This window comes from Gallinula chloropus (genome assembly GCF_964237585.1).
Source record: "Gallinula chloropus genome assembly, chromosome: 27".
Taxonomy (NCBI): Eukaryota; Metazoa; Chordata; class Aves; order Gruiformes; family Rallidae; genus Gallinula; species Gallinula chloropus.
In genome coordinates, this window is record NC_140112.1 from 5,543,897 (window position 1) to 5,565,743 (window position 21,847).

Below are 21,847 nucleotides of genomic sequence, written 5' to 3' on the forward strand. Positions count from 1 at the left end.
GCCCCCAGCTCGGACCCCGCAGGCGCGGTGGTGAAACCCTCCCCGAGGTGTCACACGGCTCTTCCTGAGGTGACTCATGGCTGCGAAAGCCCGAGGAGGAGGAGGAAGAGGGGTGGGGGGAACTTTAAAACCTGCTGCTGAGCTCTGGGAAAGCAGGTGGGACCACCACGCATTGCCCAGACCCCCAGCATCTCCTCAGCTGGTCCTTTGCTGGGGTCACCTCCCGGTGTGTCACCTCCCAGGTGCCCCTGGAGCCCCAGCAGTGCCCGAGCCCTGTGCACCCCCCACAGCGGGGGGGGAGCTTTGGGATGGGTGCTTGGCTGGGGTCAGAGAAGCCCCTTGCCCGGGGGGTGCTGGGCTCCCAGCCAGTGGGGTCGGGGGCTGCTCCGTGCCCTGGGGGATGAGCTCCTCTTCCTCTTGCCAAACCCACGGGCCTCTCACACCACCCATAACGAATTCCCAGCTCAGTCCTGCTCCTGCATCTCCCACCACACCGGATCAAAGGTCTCCAGCAAGGAGAGAGCCGGCCAAGGCTCAGCACCCAGCAGCTTCCCCCTCGGCAAGGGCAGAGCAGGAGCCATGTCCGAGCGCCGGGCAGGTGCCAAGGGCCGGCGGATGGGCTCCAGCCGGCGCAAGCTGCTGCGGGAGGACCCTGCTGAGCCACCGGCCGCAGCCCCCAGCTCGGGGCAGGAGTCCCCGTGGGCATCCGAAATGATGCAGAAGGTGCAGGACTTCCTCAGGGAGCGGGACAAGGACCAGGCAGGGTTCATCACCCGCTCGGACATGGAGGTAAGGAAGGGATGAGGGTGTCTTCTTGGGTTAAAAGCCACCAGGGTGGTGGCTGGAGGCTGGTTCCCCCCACCCCTCATTTGCTTTGTTCTTAGAAATTGCAGGAGGAGAATCTCCCGTGCAGCAGGGAGGAGATGGAGCTCGTCTTTGATGGGCTGGATGCTGCTGGCACCGGGCGGCTGAGCACCGAGGAGTTCACTGCTGGGCTCTGTAAGTGCCGGCACGTCGCCCCTGAGCCACCCAGGCTGATCCTGGGTGCAGCCCCTGTGCTTCCCCAGGAAAAACCTGGATGATTTCCCAGGAGGAACCTGAAACGTTCCTCTTGCTGGGTGGCACATGGTGGCCCAGAAATCGTCCCCATGTCAGCCCAGGGCTCGCCTGGTGAAGGGTCCTGTGGGAGCCATGGGGTGGGAAGCGTCAGGGTTCGGGCTGTGCTGCTGCCTTGGGCAGGCACTGAGGGTTTGGGGTGTCTCCAGGGCAGTTCCTGAGCTCCCAGAAAACTGCCAGGCAGCACCGCCGCTCCAAAGTGGCATCCCGGAGGGTCCGCCTGGTCATCCCCAGCCCCGTGTCGGAGGGAGCAGACAGCGAGGAGCAGAGACACTTCGCTGCCTTTATGGAACAGCTGGGAACAGACAACGTCTCTGAAGAGTAAGCCACCCTGTTGAGCACCCATGGGTGCCCTGAGGATGGGGGAGAGGCTTGGGGCAGGAGGTCCCTGTGCAGGCAGCGAGCCCAGGAATGGCTTGGAGGTGCCTTTGGCCCGAGCACAGGGCCAGGGGACAGGCCCACAGTCACCCCGATGCTGATCTGTCCCCCAAGACCACCCGTCCTGAATGAGAGGAGTTAAATCAGCCAGGACCCCATAGCTGTACTGCCTGGGGGGGGACGGGGGGCTGGGTGGGATGCTCACCACAAAAATCCCCTCTCCCTGCAGGCAGGAGATCTGGCAGCTGTGGGTGAAGCTCCGGCAGGATGAACCCCAACTCCTGGGCAACCTGGAGGATTTCCTGGCCAAGATGAGGCACCGCATCCAAGAGGCCAAGAGCAGGAAGGAGGCTTTGGAGCTGACCCTGAACAAGTGAGTGTGTCCCCCCCCTCCAAGGGCAGTGGGGAGGAGCAGAGGAGGGAGAAACCTGGGTGCTTCCAGCATCCCTGTGGGAGTGGAGGTGACGTTTGGGGTCGGGCTCCCTCTCCAGTCACACTGGGAGGCTGAGGACACGTCCTCCCTGGGTGAGCCTCTCCAGGCAGACCCACCTGCATCCTGCAGATCCCAAGGGCAATGTGGGGGGGGGGGTCTCAGGGACCTGCACCCAGGGCAGCAGGGTCTGACCACCCCCCTGGCCTTGCTGTCCCTGGCAGGCGTGTGGCTGAGCACGACAAGGAGGTGCAGCAGCTCTGCGAGGCCCTGGAGCAGCAGATTCAGCAGGAGCAGCAGCGGCTGCAGCAGGAGGTGGGTCACCAGCAGCTCCTCTCCCCTTGCCACCCACCCTGGGAGGGGACCCAGCACCCCCAAACCCTTCTGGAAGCTCCCAGACGGGCGAGTGGGTGCGAGGATGCTTGTTGTGGGGGCAGAGCCTGGCCAGGAGCCAGCAGCAGGACCTGGAGCTGCAGCAGGCGCTGGGTGCCAGCGAGAGGGAGGTGCAGCGCTTGGTCACGGCGCAGGAGGAGGTGAGCTGGCCCCGGCCCCACATCCCTTCCCCATCTCTCTGGGCTGTGCCTCTGGCAGCAACACGCTGCTGTGCAGCTGGTCCAGAGCCCTGGGTGCAGGTTGTCACGTAGGACCTCGACCACCACCTTTCCCACCCCCACCCCAACCCTCCTCTCCCTCTCCAGAGGCTCCAAGCTGAGCTTCCCGCCCATCCCTCTCAGCGGGGCCACGTCCAGCCCCAGGTCTGGAGGAGATGATTACCCATAGCTGCTTAATTGCTGTTGCACGGGGCTCTGGGTGGGGTGTGAGTGTCCCTCTGGCTGTCCCCCAGCTGGAGGCACGGTGCCGCAGCCTCCGCAGCACCCAGCAAGCCACCAGCACCGAGAACCAGCAGCTGGAGGAGAGCAACAGGCTGCTGGAGGAGCAGCTGCAGCACCTCCACCAGCAGCTCCAGGACACCCAGGAGCGCCTGCAGACAGCACGGGCTGCGGTGGCTCAGGGGCACGTGGAGGAGCCCAGGTGAGTCGCTGAGGGACTGTCGTGTCCCTCTGCACGTGGGTGGCTTCATCCTGGGGGCTGCAGGGGCTGGAGGGGGAGTTTGATGGGTCTCAGCCATCACGATGCTTCAGTGGTCTCTGTGGTGCAGATTAGTCGTGGCTGGGTATCAGCATCATGCACTGAATGTGTCCTTGAGGGTGGTGCCTGGGGACATGGGGACATCCTTCACCCAGAGGCACCCAACCAGGGCTGGTGCAAGGTTTTGCTGTCCTGCTCCAGCCTGTCACTGCCTCCAGGCTGGGGACAGCCCCCCAGGGTTGGGATGGACATGGTGAAGAGGGTGAAAATGTCATTTTGACCCTTGTGCTCTGTGTCTGCAGATACAGGGTGGTGGCTGAGCTTCCCAGCAAGACCCCGCTGTCCCCACAGGTACCTGAGATGGGTGTGTGGGGATGGGATGGGACAGGGTGTCTGTGCCCCAAGGCCTTGGCATGGCACCCTGGGGAGGGCACGTCAGCTCTGATACCCCCAGGATTTTGGGTGGGTGCACCTGGATACCTGCCCACAAGCTCAGCATCCTTTCACATCGTTGGCTCCCTTGCCAAGTGCTTTTCTCTCTCCTCCTCTCACCCCCTTGGCTGCAGGCGAGTCTGGAGAAGAGCGAGGTGTACCACTCCAAGATGAGGATCAGGCTGGGGTCCCAGGGCACCAAGACCAAAACCAAGAGCATCCACCAAGTGTAAGAGCTCCTGGGCAACAGCTGCTGCTTCAGTTCGTGCCCTCAACATCTGTGGGCTGGTACCAAGGTCCCAACTGCTCCACCCAGCCCAGGCAAACCCCGATGTGTGTTCCTTTCAGTGCTCCCTCCCCACACACCCATCTCCTCCTGGGGATCAGACCTCACCCCAGCTCACCCATGTGCATCACTCCTTAGTCTCCAGCACTCCCTGCACTTGGCTGAGTTGGCTTTTCCTCTCCAGCCATGGAAATCTGGAGCCTGGGAAGAGGCAGGCTCGCTCACAGGCAGGATGCAGCCCCATCTCTGTCTCCCCTGGTGTGCATCCCCCTCTCCCCTGTCCCCATTTGCTGCCTGTGTGAGCTTCCAGTACAGCTCAAGGATAAATACAGTCAAGATTGGAGAAGGATGGGGTGAGGTAGGGGAGGAAAGACCCTCCTGGTACCAGCCCAGATGGATGGGAGGGAGCTGGAGCCTGACCTGGGGATGGGACTGGGCTGATCTTCCCACTTCTCTGCCCTTTCCAGGGTTTGGGAAATGCCACCAGCAGAAGTAAGCTCTTTGGGACCCCAGCCAAGGGCAGGCTCCACAGAAGAGGACCCTTTCCCAGAGTTTCTGAAAGAGGAACACTTTTCTGACCAAAGCTCTTTGCTAAGAGAGATGAATGATGCAATAGCTGCTCTGAACAAACAGCTGAAGCCACAGGCACTCGATGCACCCCCTGTGCTGGCAGAGGCTGCCCAAAAGCCCTGGAATGATGCTGAGCCCCAGATGGGGCCAGAGGCAGCCACAGGCCATGGCACACCCCCTGGGGTCAGGGAAGAGACCCTCTCCAGCCCCGTTGGTCACGAGACGTTTGAAGGAGACCTGAAAGAGGGACCAGCCACAGCTGAACTTCCTGCTCCAGATGTAACACAGGCTGGTGCGTCCGTGGGAGCCGGGCACCCCAGGGCTCAGGAGCTGGGGGCAGAGCAGGGAGAGACGCTGGAGGAGGCATGGGGGATGATATTCCTGCAAGGAAAGGGCTCTGCTGTGAAGGAGCCGATGCCAAGGGCAGCTGAGGACCCGCAAGGAGCAGAGGGGGAGAGCAGGGAGGCAGGAGAGTGGGTGCTGCTGGAGGGGGAGGGAGAAGGATGGATGCAGGGAAAAACAGGCTGGGAGGAGGCCTGGCTCCTGGGAGAAGCTAAGGAAGCAGCATTATCCCAGGGAGAAAATCTGGAGGTGGGCTTGGGGCCAGCTGAGGCTGGGGAGGCAGGTCTAGCAGCAGGAGGGCAGCTTGGCCTGGCTGCCCCTCAGGAGGAGTGTGTGCAGCCCCCAGGAGCAGGGCTGGGGCAGGAGGCTGGGCCACTGTCAGGGCTCCCCCAGGAACACGAAATACAGCCTGGAGAGCGCCTGGAGCCAGAGCCACCATCCCAGGAGGATGCTGCCCCCGAGGTGACAGTGGCTGCTGGCCTGGGGATGCTGGAGGAAGGACATGTCAGTGTGGAGCTGCAGGGAGACCCCTCGGGTGCCAAGATGCTGCCAGCTCAGCAGGGAGGGAGCAGAGGGGCTGGGGGAGAGGAAGGGGAGGTGGAGGTAACGCAGCCTGGGGAGGCAGAGCTGCAGCCACAGGGGGAGTCTGCAAAGGGAGAGGCAGCACAGGGAGGGAGTGTGGGTGCAGAGGTGCTGGAGGAGGATGGTAACCAGGATTTGGGGCTGGCAGAGGCAGTGGGTGCTGCTGTGCTGTGTGCTGAGGGTCCTTCCCCAGTACAAACCCCTGTGGGGAGCCCAGACCTGGGGGGGATGCTCCCAGTTAAGGCTCAGGCACTGGAACTGGTGGGGGCAGAGGAATCTCAGGCAGACACGCAGTTACCTGGGGGTGCCAGCCCAGAAACCCCCCTGGCAGGGGAGGGTCCAGCAACGATGGAGCTGGTGGAGGAGGCTGAGGATGGGGAGGAAGGGCAGGGTGAGTATGAGCTGGTGCATGAGCCTGTGATTGATCCTCAGGGAGAGGGGCCAGGTTTGGATGTGCAGCCATGGGAAGAGGCTGTGATCCAGGCTGTGCTGGGGGTCCAGAGTGCTGATGCCAACGTGCAGGAGACTCTAGAGGCAGAGAAGCTCAAAGTGACCCTGGGAGGGGGCCCAGAGAGAGATCTGCAGCCCCCCCGTGAAGCTGGTTATCTGGATACAGAGCAGGAAGGGAGTGAGGCTCCAGATGTGCAACCCCTGGAGCAGCTGGATACTCCAGAGGTAGCAGAAAAGCAGGAGGCAGAGGATGCCCAGGAAGACACGCAGCTGCCTGGGAGACCTGGCCCAGAAACTCTGCAGGGAAGGGGAGACCCTGCAGCACTGCAGCTGGTGGAGGAGGCTGAGGATGGAGCACGAGGGCAGGGTGAGTGTGAGCTGCTGCCTAAGGCTGAGCTCAATCCACAGGGGGAGAGGGCTCCTGAAGTTGTGCAGCCATGGGAAGAGGCTGTGATCCAGACTGTGCTGGGGAACCAGAGTGCTGATGTCAACGAGCAGGAGACTCTAGAGGCAGAGAAGCTCAAAGTGACCCTGGGAGGGGGCACAGAGGGAGATCTGCAGCCCCCCAGTGAAGCTGGTTATCTGGATACAGAGCAAGGAGGGACTGAGTCTCCAGATGTGCAGCCCCTGGAGCAGCTGGATACTCCAGAGTTATTAGAAATGAGGGAGGCAGAGGACTCAGGGCAGGGTGAGGATGAGCTGCTGCACGAGCCTGAGCTCAATCCACAGGGAGAAGAGGTTTCCGAAGGTGTGCAGCCATGGGAAGAGGCTGTGATCCAGGCTGTGCTGGGGGACCAGAGCACTGATGCCAATGTGTTGCCACTTTTGGAGGTGGATGAGCTCAAATCCACCCCGGGAGGGGGCACAGGATCAGATCAGCTGCTGCCAAGAGAGGCTGGTTACCTGGATCCAGAGCAGGGAGGCAGCGTGGCTCCAGGGGTGCAACAGCTGGAGGAGGATGGTAACCAGGATTTGGGGCTGGCAGAGGCAGTGGGTGCTGCTGTGGTGTGTGCTGAGGGTCCTTCCCCAGTACCAACCCCTGTGGGGAGCCCAGACCTGTGGGGGATGCTCCCAGTTAAGGCTCAGGCACTGGAACTGGTGGGGGCAGAGGAATCTCAGGCAGACACTCAGCTGCCTGGGGGTGCCAGCCCAGAAACCCCCCTGGCAGGGGAGGGTCCAGCAGCGATGGAGCTGGTGGAGGAGGCTGAGGATGGGGAAGAAGGGCAGGGTGAGTGTGAGCTGGTGCATGAGCCTGTGATTGATCCTCAGGGAGAGGGGCCAGGTTTGGATGTGCAGCCATGGGAAGAGGCTGTGATCCAGGCTGTGCTGGGGGTCCAGAGTGCTGATGTCAATGTGCAGGAGACTGTAGAGGAAGAGAAGCTCAAAGTGACCCTGGGAGGGGGCACAGAGGGAGATCTGCAGCCCCCCAATGAAGCTGGTTATCTGGATACAGAGCAGGGAGGGAGTGTTACTCCAGATGTGCAACCCCTGGAGCAGCTGGATACTCCAGAGGTAGCAGAAAAGCAGGAGGCAGAGGATGCCCAGGAAGACACGCAGCTGCCTGGGAGACCTGGTCCAGAAACTCTGCAGGGAAGGGGAGACCATGCAGCACTGCAGCTGGTGGAGGAGGCTGAGGATGGAGCACGAGGGCAGGGTGAGTGTGAGCTGCTGCCTAAGGCTGAGCTCAATCCACAGGGAGAAGGGGTTTCCCAAGGTGTGCAGCCATGGGAAGAGGCTGTGATCCAGGGCATGTGGGGGGACCAGAGCACTGATGCCAATGTGTCACTGGTTTTGGAGGTGGATGAGCTCGAATCCACCCCAGGAGGGGGCACAGGATCAGATCAGCTGCTGCCAAGAGAGGCTGGTTACCTGGATCCAGAGCAGGGAGGCAGCGTGGCTCCAGGGGTGCAACAGCTGGAGGAGGATGGTAACCAGGATTTGGGGCTGGCAGAGGCAGTGGGTGCTGCTGTGCTGTGTGCTGAGGGTCCTTCCCCAGTACAAACCCCTGTGGGGAGCCCAGACCTGGGGGGGATGCTCCCAGTTAAGGCTCAGGCACTGGAACTGGTGGGGGCAGAGGAATCTCAGGCAGACACGCAGTTACCTGGGGGTGCCAGCCCAGAAACCCCCCTGGCAGGGGAGGGTCCAGCAGCGATGGAGCTGGTGGAGGAGGCTGAGGATGGGGAAGAAGGGCAGGGTGAGTGTGAGCTGGTGCATGAGCCTGTGATTGATCCTCAGGGAGAGGGGCCAGGTTTGGATGTGCAGCCATGGGAAGAGGCTGTGATCCAGGCTGTGCTGGGGGTCCAGAGTGCTGATGCCAACGTGCAGGAGACTCTAGAGGCAGAGAAGCTCAAAGTGACCCTGGGAGGGGGCCCAGAGAGAGATCTGCAGCCCCCCCGTGAAGCTGGTTATCTGGATACAGAGCAGGAAGGGAGTGAGGCTCCAGATGTGCAACCCCTGGAGCAGCTGGATACTCCAGAGGTAGCAGAAAAGCAGGAGGCAGAGGATGCCCAGGAAGACACGCAGCTGCCTGGGAGACCTGGCCCAGAAACTCTGCAGGGAAGGGGAGACCCTGCAGCACTGCAGCTGGTGGAGGAGGCTGAGGATGGAGCACGAGGGCAGGGTGAGTGTGAGCTGCTGCCTAAGGCTGAGCTCAATCCACAGGGGGAGAGGGCTCCTGAAGTTGTGCAGCCATGGGAAGAGGCTGTGATCCAGACTGTGCTGGGGAACCAGAGTGCTGATGTCAACGAGCAGGAGACTCTAGAGGCAGAGAAGCTCAAAGTGACCCTGGGAGGGGGCACAGAGGGAGATCTGCAGCCCCCCAGTGAAGCTGGTTATCTGGATACAGAGCAAGGAGGGACTGAGTCTCCAGATGTGCAGCCCCTGGAGCAGCTGGATACTCCAGAGTTATTAGAAATGAGGGAGGCAGAGGACTCAGGGCAGGGTGAGGATGAGCTGCTGCACGAGCCTGAGCTCAATCCACAGGGAGAAGAGGTTTCCGAAGGTGTGCAGCCATGGGAAGAGGCTGTGATCCAGGCTGTGCTGGGGGACCAGAGCACTGATGCCAATGTGTTGCCACTTTTGGAGGTGGATGAGCTCAAATCCACCCCGGGAGGGGGCACAGGATCAGATCAGCTGCTGCCAAGAGAGGCTGGTTACCTGGATCCAGAGCAGGGAGGCAGCGTGGCTCCAGGGGTGCAACAGCTGGAGGAGGATGGTAACCAGGATTTGGGGCTGGCAGAGGCAGTGGGTGCTGCTGTGGTGTGTGCTGAGGGTCCTTCCCCAGTACCAACCCCTGTGGGGAGCCCAGACCTGTGGGGGATGCTCCCAGTTAAGGCTCAGGCACTGGAACTGGTGGGGGCAGAGGAATCTCAGGCAGACACTCAGCTGCCTGGGGGTGCCAGCCCAGAAACCCCCCTGGCAGGGGAGGGTCCAGCAGCGATGGAGCTGGTGGAGGAGGCTGAGGATGGGGAAGAAGGGCAGGGTGAGTGTGAGCTGGTGCATGAGCCTGTGATTGATCCTCAGGGAGAGGGGCCAGGTTTGGATGTGCAGCCATGGGAAGAGGCTGTGATCCAGGCTGTGCTGGGGGTCCAGAGTGCTGATGTCAATGTGCAGGAGACTGTAGAGGAAGAGAAGCTCAAAGTGACCCTGGGAGGGGGCACAGAGGGAGATCTGCAGCCCCCCAATGAAGCTGGTTATCTGGATACAGAGCAGGGAGGGAGTGTTACTCCAGATGTGCAACCCCTGGAGCAGCTGGATACTCCAGAGGTAGCAGAAAAGCAGGAGGCAGAGGATGCCCAGGAAGACACGCAGCTGCCTGGGAGACCTGGTCCAGAAACTCTGCAGGGAAGGGGAGACCATGCAGCACTGCAGCTGGTGGAGGAGGCTGAGGATGGAGCACGAGGGCAGGGTGAGTGTGAGCTGCTGCCTAAGGCTGAGCTCAATCCACAGGGAGAAGGGGTTTCCCAAGGTGTGCAGCCATGGGAAGAGGCTGTGATCCAGGGCATGTGGGGGGACCAGAGCACTGATGCCAATGTGTCACTGGTTTTGGAGGTGGATGAGCTCGAATCCACCCCAGGAGGGGGCACAGGATCAGATCAGCTGCTGCCAAGAGAGGCTGGTTACCTGGATCCAGAGCAGGGAGGCAGCGTGGCTCCAGGGGTGCAACAGCTGGAGGAGGATGGTAACCAGGATTTGGGGCTGGCAGAGGCAGTGGGTGCTGCTGTGGTGTGTGCTGAGGGTCCTTCCCCAGTACAAACCCCTGTGGGGAGCCCAGACCTGTGGGGGATGCTCCCAGTTAAGGCTCAGGCACTGGAACTGATGGGGGCAGAGGAATCCCAGGCAGACATTCAGCTGCCTGGGGGAGCCAGCCCAGAAACCCACCAGGGACAAGAGGGCTCATCAGTGATGCAGCTGGCATTAGAGGCTGAGAATGGGGAAGAAGGGCAGGGTGAGTATGAGCTGCTGCATGAGCCTGAGCTCGATACACAGGGAGAAGGGGTTTCCCAAGGTGTGCAGCCAAGGGAAGAGGCTGTGATCCAGGCTGTGCTGGGGGACCAGAGCGCTGATGCCAACGTGCCGCTGCTTTTGGAGGTGGATGAGCTCGAATCCACCCCAGGAGGGGGCACAGAAGCAGATCTGCTGCTGCCAAGAGAGGCTGGTTACCTGGATCCAGAGCAGGGAGGCAGCGTGGCTCCAGGGGTGCAACAGCTGGAGGAGGATGGTAACCAGGATTTGGGGCTGGCAGAGGCAGTGGGTGCTGCTGTGGTGTGTGCTGAGGGTCCTTCCCCAGCACAAACCCCTGTGGGGAGCCCAGACCTGGGGGGGATGCTCCCAGTTAAGGCTCAGGCACTGGAACTGATGGGGGCAGAGGAATCCCAGGCAGACACTCAGCTGCCTGCGGGTGCCAGCCCAGAAGCCCCCCATTCTGGGGGAGACCCCACAGCCCTGCAGCTTAAGGTCAGGGGTGAGGGGCGAGCGCAGGGTGAGCATGAGGTGCCACAGGAGCCCCTGATGGTTCTGCATGGGGCAGGACTGGGGCAGGGAGATGGATCTGGGGCAGAGGAGCAGCCAGGAGCCCAGGCTGATGAATTCAGTACTGGAAGGGGGGGTCCTGCTCCTCTGCCTCTGATGACATTTGGGGTGCAGAGAGCAGGAGTGGAGGGGGGTGGAGATGTAGAGCACCCAGAGGAAGATGGGCAGCTGGAACTGGTGCAGGGAGAGGGCAGCAAGCAGGATGGGCTGTTCCTGGCTGAGTCTCAGGGCCTGGAACTGGCAGAGGCAGAGGATGCCCAGGCAGACACGCAGCTGCCTGGGGGTGCCAGCCCAGAAACCCCCCTGGCAGGGGAGGGTCCAGCAGCGATGGAGCTGGTGGAGGAGGCTGAGGATGGGGAAGAAGGGCAGGGTGAGTGTGAGATGCTGCATGAGGCTGAACTCGATCCACAGGAAGAGGGGCCAGGTTTGGATGTGCAGCCATGGGAAGAGGCTGTGACCCAGGCTGTGCTGGGGAACCAGAGTGCTGATGTCAACGTGCAGGAAACTGTAGAGGCAGAGAAGCTCAAAGTGACCCTGGGAGGGGGCACAGAGGGAGATCTGCAGCTGCCAAGTGAAGCTGGTTATCTGGATACAGAGCAAGGAGGGACTGAGTCTCCAGATGTGCAGCCCCTGGACCAGCTGGACACCCCAGAGGTAGCAGAAATGAGGGAGGCAGAGGACTCAAGGCAGGATGAGGATGAGCTGCTGCACGAGCCTGAGCTCGATCCACAGGGAGAAGGGGTTTCCCAAGGTGTGCAGCCATGGGAAGAGGCTGTGATCCAGGCTGTGCTGGGGGACCAGAGTGCTGATGCCAATGTGTTGCCACTTTTGGAGGTGGATGAGCTCAAATCAACCCCAGGAGAAGGCACAGAGGCAGCTCTGCAGCTCTGTACCGAGCAGGGAGGGACAGTGGCTCCAGATGTGCAACCCCTGGATGCGCTGGACACTGCAGAGTCAGTAGAAAAGGGGGAGGCAGAGGATGCCCAGGCAGACACGCAGCTGTCTGGGGGTGCCAGCCCAGAAACCCCCCTGGCAGGGGAGGGTCCAGCAGCGATGCAGCTGGTGGAGGAGGATGAGGAAGGGCAGGGTGAGTGTGAGATGCTGCATGAGGCTGAGCTCGATCCACAGGGAGAGGAGCCAGGTTTGGATGTGCAGCCATGGGAAGAGGCTGTGATCCAGGATGTACTGGGGGACCAGAGAGCTGATGCCAACGTGCAGGAGACTCTAGAGGCAGAGAAGCTCAAAGTGACCCTGGGAGGGGGCACAGAGGGAGATCTGCAGCCCCCCAGTGAAGCTGGTTATCTGGATACAGAGCTGGGAATGACGGAGGCTCCAGATGTGCAACCCCTGGACCAGCTGGATACTCCAGAGGTAGCAGACAAAGGGGAGGCAGGAGACTCAGGGCAGGGTGAGGATGAGCTGCTGCACGAGCCTGAGCCTGATCCACAGGGAGAAGGGGTTTCCCAAGGTGTGCAGCCATGGGAAGAGGCTGAAAGCCTGGCTGTGCTGGGGGACCAGAGTGCTGTTGCCAATGTGCCTCCTCTTTTGGAGATGGATGAGCTCAAATCAATGCCAGGAGGTGAGACAGAGGCAGCTGTGCAGCTCTGTACAGAGCAGGGAGGGAGTGAGGCTCCAGATGTGCAACCCCTGGACCAGCTCGATACTCCAGAGGTAGCAGAAAAAGGGGAAGAAGAGGGCTTAGGGCAGGGTGAGGATGAGCTGCTGGACGAGCCTGAGCTCAATCCACAGGGAGAGGAGCCAGGTTTGGATGTGCAGCCACGGGAAGAGGCTGTGATCCAGGCTGTGCTGGGGGCCCAGAGTGCTGATGCCAACGTGTCACTGGTTTTGGAGGTGGATGAGCTCAAATCCACCCTGGGAGGGGGCACAGAGGGAGATCTGCAGCCCCCCAGTGAAGCTGGTTATCTGGATACAGAGCAGGGAGGGTGTTGGGCTCCAGATGTGCAACCCCTGGACCAGCTGGATACTCCAGAGTTGTTAGAAATGAGGGAGGCAGAGGACTCAGGGCAGGGTGAGGATGAGCTGCTGCATGAGCCTGAGCCTGATCCACAGGGAGAGGAGCCAGGTTTGGATGTGCAGCCATGGGAAGAGGCTGTGATCCAGGCTGTGCTGGGGGACCAGAGTGCTGATGTCAACGTGCCGCTGCTTTTGGAGGTGGATGAGCTCGAATCCACCCCAGGAGGGGGCACAGGATCAGATCATCTGCTGCCAAGAGAGGCTGGTTACCTGGATCCAGAGCAGGGAGGCAGCGTGGCTCCAGGGGTGCAACAGCTGGAGGAGGATGGTAACCAGGATTTGGGGCTGGCAGAGGCAGTGGGTGCTGCTGTGGTGTGTGCTGAGGGTCCTTCCCCAGCACAAACACCTGTGGGGAGCCCAGACCTGGGGGGGATGCTCCCAGTTAAGGCTCAGGCACTGGAACTGGTGGGGGCAGAGGATGCCCAGGCAGACACGCAGCTGCCTGGGGGTGCCAGCCCAGAAACCCCCCTGGCAGGGGAGGGTCCAGCAGCAATGGAGCTGGTGGAGGAGGCTGAGGATGGGGCAGACCTGGCACCCCAGGGCCCAGCTGGAATGCAGGAGGGGGAGCAGAGCCAGACCCCTGGCTTGGAGGCTGGTCTGCGTGCAGCTCATACCGCAGACGTGTGGGAGGGGGCTGCTGGTGCACATGTGTGTCCCCAACCTGAGGCCACTTTACATCCTGAGGGTGCTGCTGAGGGTCCTGCTGTGAACATGATGCTGGGAACACTCACTGGGGCCGATGTGCAGATCCCAGAGGATGCCCAGACACTGGAAATACCACAGGGAGAGGGGAATGATGCAGAGGACAGGCCTTTGGATGCAGCTCAAGCTCTGGAAGCGGAGCAGGGAGGGAGGCTGGAGGCAGGGGCGAGGAGTTTAGTTGGCACTCAGCCTCCAGGGATGAAGCATGGCCACGATGATGATGATGGCCTGCCTGTGCTGGCCCCCCCGCTCTCCCAAGGGCCGTCACAAATCAGCGCTCTGCAGCTGCAAAGGATGATGCAGGAGGATGTTCTCGTTCCAGATGCCTGGCAGCTAGGTGGTTCGGGACAGGCAGCCCCAAGTGAGCTCCAGGAGCAGGTCTCAGCACAGAGAGACCAGGTGAAGCTTCACACTGCTCCCCAGCAGCCGGAGAAGCCGCCGCATGGGATGGGAAGGGAGCAGGGAGCTGCCAGACCCGCTGAGCCTCCGAGACAGGAGGTGCCACCGGCATCGACCCCTCACACGAGGGTGCAACAGGAGGACGGTGCTGAGAATGATCAGGTGGGGACGGGCCTCAGAAGCAGCTCGCTGAGGGATGCGGCCGTCATCAGCGTGCAACCTCAAAGGCAGCTGGTGGGAGAGCAGAGCAAAGCCCCCCACCCTGGGCTGCAGGAGCAGCAGCAGCAAGAGGCTGGGCAGAAAATGAGCCCAGGAGGTCCAGGGCCTGTGACTGCAGCTGGGGCAGAAGCCTTGCTGGGCCCAGACCACCTCTACAACGTGCTGTTCGTTGGGGACTCCCACGTGGGCAAGACCTCGTTCCTGTACCGGCTGCACGCGGACGCCTTCAACCCGCACCTCGCCGCCACAGTAGGTAGGTCTCCCCCAGCTCCCCTCCCACGTGGCTCTGCACTTGCTTCACAGTTCTTCACAGTGCCCTCTCCTCCACCCCACAAGCTGCTGGAGACCATTACAGGCATGTTAGGGCTCGTGCCAAGCGTGCTCTATGACCTGTCCCCAGCCCACCAAATTCACAGCCCCGGATGCTCCTGAGCAGGCTGGTCCTTCTTGCCCTCTCCAAGGCACCAATACCAATAGTCCTAGCACTCTTCTCTCTGCTTTATTCTCCTCTCTTAGCCAGCCTGGCTTTATTCATCATGAGATTAGAGACCTTCCCAAAATCCAGCCATCAAAGATCTAAAAGCTGGAGGTTCGCTTAGGACCAGCCTGCTTGAGCTGCAGCCTCACCTGCCCCATGCACCTTCTCCATCCATCCTCTTGTCACTGGGATGAGCTCTACAGTACCCAAATACCCCTTTTTGTGGCTCCTAGGACTGGATTATCAGGTCAAGAATCTTGTTGTGGATAACAAGTGCTTTTCTCTCCGCCTGTGGGACTCAGCTGGCCAAGAAAGGTAAGGTGCTGTGCCAAGGGGGAGCAACCTCTGCTGGGGTTCTGAGGCTTTGCTGTGGTAGTTCAGTGGGAGTGAATGTTCCTGGCTTTGCTGAGCAAGGGAGGGGTGGTTTGTTGACGAAGGGACTCTGCACAGTGTGGCGTCTGATAAAGAATAATAAAGGAAGTCATTAAGATAAAAATAAGCACTTTGCACGGCCTCTGCGCTCGGGACGGGAGCAAAACCAGTGTGTGTGTGTGTGGGGGGGGGGGTTGTAGGTGTGTGTTTCCAGCTTTCCCACTGGGATTTCAGGGTGCTTCTCGGTGACGCCTCCTTAGGCCTTACCAGTGACCGTTACCCTGCGCGCAGGTACCGCAGCGTCACCAAGCAGTACTTCCGGAAGGCGGACGGGGTGGTGCTGATGTACGACATCACCTCCGAGTATTCCTTCTCGGACGTGAGGTACTGGCTGACCTGCATCCAGGTGGGTGAAGCAGGGAAACCTCCTTCTCCCCCCCCCCCCCCGAGGCCTTGGAACTGGGGGTGGCTCTGACCAGTTGGGGATGGAGGTGTGGAGGAGACCGAGGCCTCTGGCACGGGGCACGCGCTTTGCTGTCGTTAGAAAAGAGGATTTCTTGGATTTAAATTCAGGTACTGAGAGGGGAGATGGGTTAAAGCTAAAGGAGGGAAGGGTTAGATGAGATATTAGGGGGAAGTTCTTTGCAGAGAGAGTGGTGAGGGGCTGGAAGGGGCTGCCCAGAGAGGGGGTGGGTGTCCCATCCCTGGGGGTGTTCAAGGCCAGGTTGGATGGGGCCCTGGGCAACCTTGTGTAGCTCCAGGCCTGGAGGTTGGTGGCCCTGCCTGTGGCAGGGGGTTGGAGCTCTGGGACCCTTGGGGTCCCTTCCAACCCATGCCAGTCTATGATTTGCTAGCATCATTACACTAACAATCAGCTCTTTAAAAGTTAAAGAGTGCAGAGGAATGGGGAACACTGGAGGTGAGATTGGGAACACGTGGAGTCCTGGGAAATGGGAGGTGCCCTGTGTGTAATGAACAACTGGGCAGAGATTTCCAATCAAAGTCAGTGCTCAAGAACATGGGAACACGATAGGATGTGCCTTGCTCAGTGCCTGTAAATCCCAGCCCAAGCATCTTCTGGAGGGTTCTTGAAGTCGAACACAAAGTGAATTCACTACAAGGGGAACTCACCCTGTGCTCTGCCCTCTTAACAGACCAGGATGGGTGATGGAAGGGGGAAAACCCATCCTTTCCCTAAATGCTGTTAAACTAGTTTAAGAATTTAAGGTTTTGTTGATGGCCCAAATCTGTGGGCATCCTTCATGGTGCTCCAGGATCTGTCTGGAGAGTGTGGCTGCCTGGGATTAGGGGCAGGTTCAGATGTGCTCCTGACTCTGTGCTCTGTATTTACCCAGGAAGGAGCAGAAGATGGAGTTGGGATTCTGCTTCTCGGGAACAAAACAGACCGTGCTGCAGAGAGACGGGTCCCTACTGAGGAGGGGGAACGCTTGGCCAAGGTAAGTGCATGGCCCTGCTGAAGCCTGCTGTGCCCCTGAGCTAGGCAAGGACAGATGCCACCAGCCTGAGGAGCTGGGGAAAGGTGAAAGCCCTTAATTTACCTTCTGTGCATCAGTGGTCAGGAAAGTGATGTCTGACCCCATCTTCCACCCTCCCCTGCCTTGCTTTCCCCTTCCTGCTTGAGTTTGGACTTGGCACCCCCCAAGTAAAGCTGTTTATGGGGCTGGATCCATGAATCAAAATGCTTTCAGCTCCACTTACCTTTGCCATGGTGTCACAAATCTTCCCAGCATCAGAGAAAGAACGATAAAGCCACCAAGCCCTGTCCTGTTTTAAAGATACTGAAATACTTAAAGCACAATTCATCTCTTCAAATGTAGAATAGTGAATAAAAAGGAGGTGAGAAGAGTCTCACTTTTACTAAATGAATTTCAAAGCTTATGGGATTTGGGCTGGTTTTACACATGGAGGCAGCAGGACAAGGGGTGAGATGCTCCCCCCCCCCCAAACCAGGCACTGGCAGGCACCAAAGGCCTGGGAATATCTCATTACATCTCTGTATTCACTCTGCTAACCAAGGGGCATCACTGCTCAGTCTGTCAGCCTTTTCCTTGGTGTTAGAAGTGGATGTTGTAGCTACAAGAACAGCTGGATTTCACCCTCGTATTCCAGTACTGAGTTGCTTGTTTCCTCAAGCCCCTCCTGTTTCCTCTTGCCTGTGGCTCTTTACTCCTACATTAAGCCAGTGCAAGAGAACGTTCCATGTGTGTCTGGGCTCTGTGTCTTCCAGGAGCATCAGCTGATGTTTTACGAATGTAGCGCTGCCTCGGGCCACAACGTCTCTGAGTCCATGGTCAGCTTCATCAGGTGAGGCACTGCTGGGATTTTTCCAAGCTCTCCTGAATTTAACAGGCTCTCTCCTGCTTTTTTGAACTCCAAATGCCACTGTGTTACTGTCATTTGGAATTCCACATGCCCAACCATCAGGGAAATACTCATGTGCATGGCTGGGATGAACTGGAGAGAAAGAAATGTCTCCAGAACAGGCAGCGTTGCAAGGAGATTAATAAAGTCCTTCTCAGGATACTGCTGATTTCTCCTTGGGTTGACTGCAAGGAATTCAGTCTGTGAATTGATTTAGGTTGGCTTTATTTTTCCTAGCAGAGCCTGTGGTTCTTGGATGGCCCTGACCTGGAAGGTTTCTAACTCCTTTCAGCCAGGCTGAGGGTCCTTTACTGATGCTTGTCAAGACAAATAGCAACCCAAACCAGAGGGGAAACACCTGGCTTATTTCCCTTCCTTTTCTCCCAGGTTGCTCAAAGCTCATGAAGATGGATTAAAAAATAAGGTGGTAGAGGAACCAAGGCCACCCCAGAAGAAGGGCTGCTGCTAGTGATGGACAGACACCCCTCAGACAGCATCTCTGCTCCCATGTGCCTGCCTTGCCTGATGTCTCTCGGATGCTGTGAGCAAAAGGTGCTGTGGAGGAGCTGGCTGTCACCCAGCCCCTTCCCTACTCACCTCCAGTGACTGTCCCAGAGCACAGGAGCCCTCCAAAATCTGTATTGGGAAACTTAGCACTTTCTTTTGGAGGCAACCCCCCCCAAAAAAAACCCTAAGGAAAGAGACAGCAAAAGCACCTGGCTGGATCTGAGATGCTGGAACGATACTGGGTGGAGCAGGGAGTGAAATCCAGTCTCAGGATGAAAGAAATGAGTTCCCTGGTGTGTAAACCCAGGGGGGTTTAGGGCCATCAGTGACGACTTCTGCTCCAGCTTCATGGTCTGATCGGATTTGATCTGGAACAATGAAACACGTGGTATCACCTAAACACACTTCTGAAGTCTCTTCAGTTAGGGAAGCCCAAGCTGGTGGTTCTCTTCCCTGGGTTACCAGACCAGCGAGCAGTAACAGCTCTTGCCAGAAAAAACTACTAAAACCCCCTGAGAATAAGTTGAAAGCCCCGAGTGCACATCCTGTGTAGCAGGAGCAGCGCCGGGGCGTGAGCTGTGGGGGAGGATGAAGCTGCTGGAGCTGTGTTGCTCCTGGAGTGGATTTTTTGCACCGTTGCAGCAAATCTCAGGGTGGGCAGGGAAGGACAAGCTGCTGGACTCAGCCCCCTCCCTGGGCAGCCTGTGCCACAGCCCCACAACTCTGCCAGGGAAGAACTTTTCCCTCCCATCTGCTCTGACCCTGCCCTGGGGCAGCTTGAGCCCATTGCCCCTTGTCCCATCTCCTGTCCCCTGGCTGCAGAGACCATCGCCCACCTCTCTGCACCCTCCTGGCAGGGCAGGGGAGGTGGGGAGAAGGTCTCCCCTCAGCCTCCTCTTCTCCAGGCTGAACACCCCCAGCTCCCTCAGCTGCTCCTCAGAGGATTTGCCCTCCAGCCCCTTCCCCAGCCTGGTTGCCCTTCTCTGCACTCGCTCCAGGACCTCCATGTCCTTCTGATGGTGAGGAGCCCAGAACTGGACCCAGCACTCGAGCTGCAGCCTCCCCAGTGCCAAGCACAGGGGCAATACTTCAGGAAGCTGAATACTGAATCAGTTCCAGAAGCCAGCATGAGAGCATCTCTGCAGGCACATGTCGCAGTATCAGGGTTGGTTGTTGGCCTTGGTGGGTTTTTTTCTCTTTACAGCTTGATGCAGAGAACTCTATTTTTGCAAAGACAGACTAAATAAAGAAGAACCCAAGTGTTGTTTTAGTAGCTTTATGTATTGCACGTGTTGCCTCATTTCCCAGCAGTGCAACAGCTGTAAATCCAGACTGTGCTTACACCCAGATTCCAGGGGGAAGATTCTGCTCAGGTGGGTTTGCTTCTTGTTGCCATCGTTATTTATATGTATGATAGGGCAAAGCACAATAGTGGCTGGGTTCTGCTTTACAAAAAATACAGGAACAACAAGAGGTGGTTTCCTAATAACACTATATATATATTTTTTATTATTATTATTATTTTTAAAAGTAGCCTGCCTGGCTGTTTCTGAGTGTTGCTGCTCAGCTGGCTGTTCGTGGCAGTCCCCAGGGGGTAGCAACCACAAATCTGTGAGAATAATCTGTATGAATAAAGTCCTGAGGAACTGGGACTAACGTCTCCATGGACAGGGAAAAGTTGCAGTTTAGGCTTAGTCTTCATCAGACACTGACAAATCTCCCTGGGAGAGACCTGTGCTGCACAGAGCTGGGTGAGAGCAGCTTCCCTGGCTCTGCTGCTCGCAGAATTAGGCTTTTCAGGGGGGCAGCTCTGTGTGGTACCCAAAGCACTCAGTGTAAAGGGCATTGATTTGCAGGTGGGGATGCAGAGAGATGCCAACAGACCAAGCTCGTGCTCAGAAGGTTCTGGGCTTCACTGGGTAGAGCCCAACTTTGCAGTGAGGTGGGAATGTCTCTCAGAGATGAGTTATCTCCTCTGCACACCCCATCTCACAGCTCCACCACCTCTGTAGCACTAGAGCTCCCAGCCCCTGTGTGCCTTCCCCCTGCCACAAGCCATCCTCCCTTGGCTCCATCGTTCCATCCATCCCTATTTACCATCCTTCATTGTCAGATGTTTTTACTGATGGAGCAGCGGCAGCAGCCTCAAGACCTCAGCTCCTCAGGAAGAGTTTATGTGGCTCTAGGAAAAGCTGTGCCTGGGTTCAGTATTTGGGGCATCTAACTGGCTTTTTTGGGGGGGAAGAGGTGGGCACACCTTCACTCCTTCTGCTTTCCTGTCTTAAAACAGCACAAACCCCACTCACGTTTTGCAAGGCTGCTCTGAGGTAAGAGAAGCACCATTTCAGCTCCATCAACCCCAAAAGGTTCTTTTTACTGGGTCTGCAACGGTTCCTGGCCCCACGTACAGCAAAGGCACCCCCGGAATTCGCCGGGACTGTGTGCTGAAGATGCCGCTTTACCGCAGGATGGGGCCGAGCGATGCTTTGATTCGCTTGGAGCTGGGGTGGCCGAGGCTGCGTGTTCCCATTAGATGGCAGCAAATCCAGCAGAACCTTCAACTGCTGCAAGGAAAGACCAGGAAGCTTGAGCAGGGGAGAGATCAGCGACGGAACCGGCTTCCCAGGAAAGCAAAGACCTGTCTGACTGCACTCAAAAGCACGTCCAGGAAAGAGAAGGAGGATTGAGTTGGTGCCCAAAGCTGTTGCATAAAACAAGTGTCACTCCTCTCCAACTCACCCCTCCAAACTTGGGAATGAATTTTTCCTTGTCAGGCTGAGAGAAATGCCAGGAAGGCAGTAAAGCATGTCAGAGAAACACCACGGTCAGCGTGCTGGGTTTGGAAGCATCTTTCACCTTTAATAATTCACGACTCCAGCAAATGGTCCCACTCCAGAAGCAAAGGGAGGGCTCGTTTGCCAGCAGCTCACTACATACACGAGTATTTGGAGGAGGATCAAGGGCTGAGATATTAATAGCAATAGGGAAACATGTATTTGTTTGGGCCACAGGAATATTTTATTTTAAAATCAGGTTTGTTTCCCTTCGAGCTGTTTGTCATTTCAAGGAGCCACAAAAGAATTAAGAGGAGCTGCCCCAGCCAAGCCAAGATTGCAGAAGAGCTCAGATACCAGCCCAAAGTCAGCGGGCGTTTAGCACCATCCAGCTTGAAAAGGGGGAAACCCAAGTGAGCTCCTGACTAGTAGAAAGAAATCATCAGTCAACATGTCCTGTGCCCCAGACATCAGGTCTCAGGTCTTGCCCAGCAACATCCCCCAGAACTTCACCATGTTCCCCTCCAAAGCCAGTAAAATCAGGGCACAGAGACCGTCCCGCTTCGTGCACCGGGATTGACAGGGCAGGAAATTCGAGCCTGATAAGAGGAAGTACTTTTTCTCACAATGTTTAATTAAACTGCAGAATTCATCACTCCAGGAAGTTGTTGAGGTTGAGAAGTTAAACAAGGCTGAAAAGGGACCGGAGCGAGAGATACCAAAACCACCCATCACAGCCACAACCCAAACTGCCTCTGAGAAGGCACTGAACTGAAATTAAGGACCAAAGCCTGTCCCAGAGCCCCTCACTCCTGGGTTCTTCCAAGGTTTTCATGCTGGGAGTGGCTCTGGGGACCTCCGCTTGCTCCATCTCCCAAGCCCTTTAGTCCTGGAAGCCTTTCCCACACTTCTTTGGGCTTTCCCACCCTTTTTAGGGAGTCAACACCCCATGTGTGGTCACTGCTTATCACTCGAGCTGTGGAAACAGGCACCCGTGTCCCCATGGGGCTGGGGGTAAGTGGGGTTCACTGGGTCTTGGTGGGGAGCACAAATGTAGCTCAGCGGAGCTGGAGGACTGATGGGGCTGCTGTAGGGTCTGGGGGGCTGCTGTAGGGCCTGGGGGGGCTGCTGTAGGGTCTGGGGGGCTGTCAGGAGTGCTGTGAGATGCTGGGCTCTTAGGGGGTGCTTAGGGGTGAAGAAGGGTCTCAGGTACTGTGGGATCTCTGAAGGATTTGGGGGTGCTGTAGTTTCCAAGGGGTGCTGGTGGGGACGGG

General features: G+C 58.4%; 1 protein-coding gene across 1 annotated transcript; it reads left to right on the forward strand.

Moving 5' to 3' along the window:
- Window positions 1–579: 579 nt before the first annotated feature.
- Window positions 580–17,857, forward strand: RAB44 (RAB44, member RAS oncogene family; the record flags this gene model as incomplete). Its single annotated transcript, XM_084275780.1, has 16 exons — window positions 580–789; window positions 885–999; window positions 1,266–1,437; window positions 1,724–1,867; window positions 2,149–2,239; window positions 2,362–2,457; window positions 2,769–2,956; window positions 3,316–3,364; window positions 3,580–3,674; window positions 4,199–5,319; window positions 13,765–14,313; window positions 14,772–14,853; window positions 15,202–15,316; window positions 16,266–16,367; window positions 17,159–17,235; window positions 17,680–17,857. The coding sequence occupies 16 exons, from the start codon at window positions 580–582 to the stop codon at window positions 17,759–17,761; spliced, it is 3,288 nt and encodes a 1,095-aa protein (XP_084131906.1). The 3' UTR covers window positions 17,762–17,857.
- Between the last annotated feature and the right edge of the window lie 3,990 nt (window positions 17,858–21,847).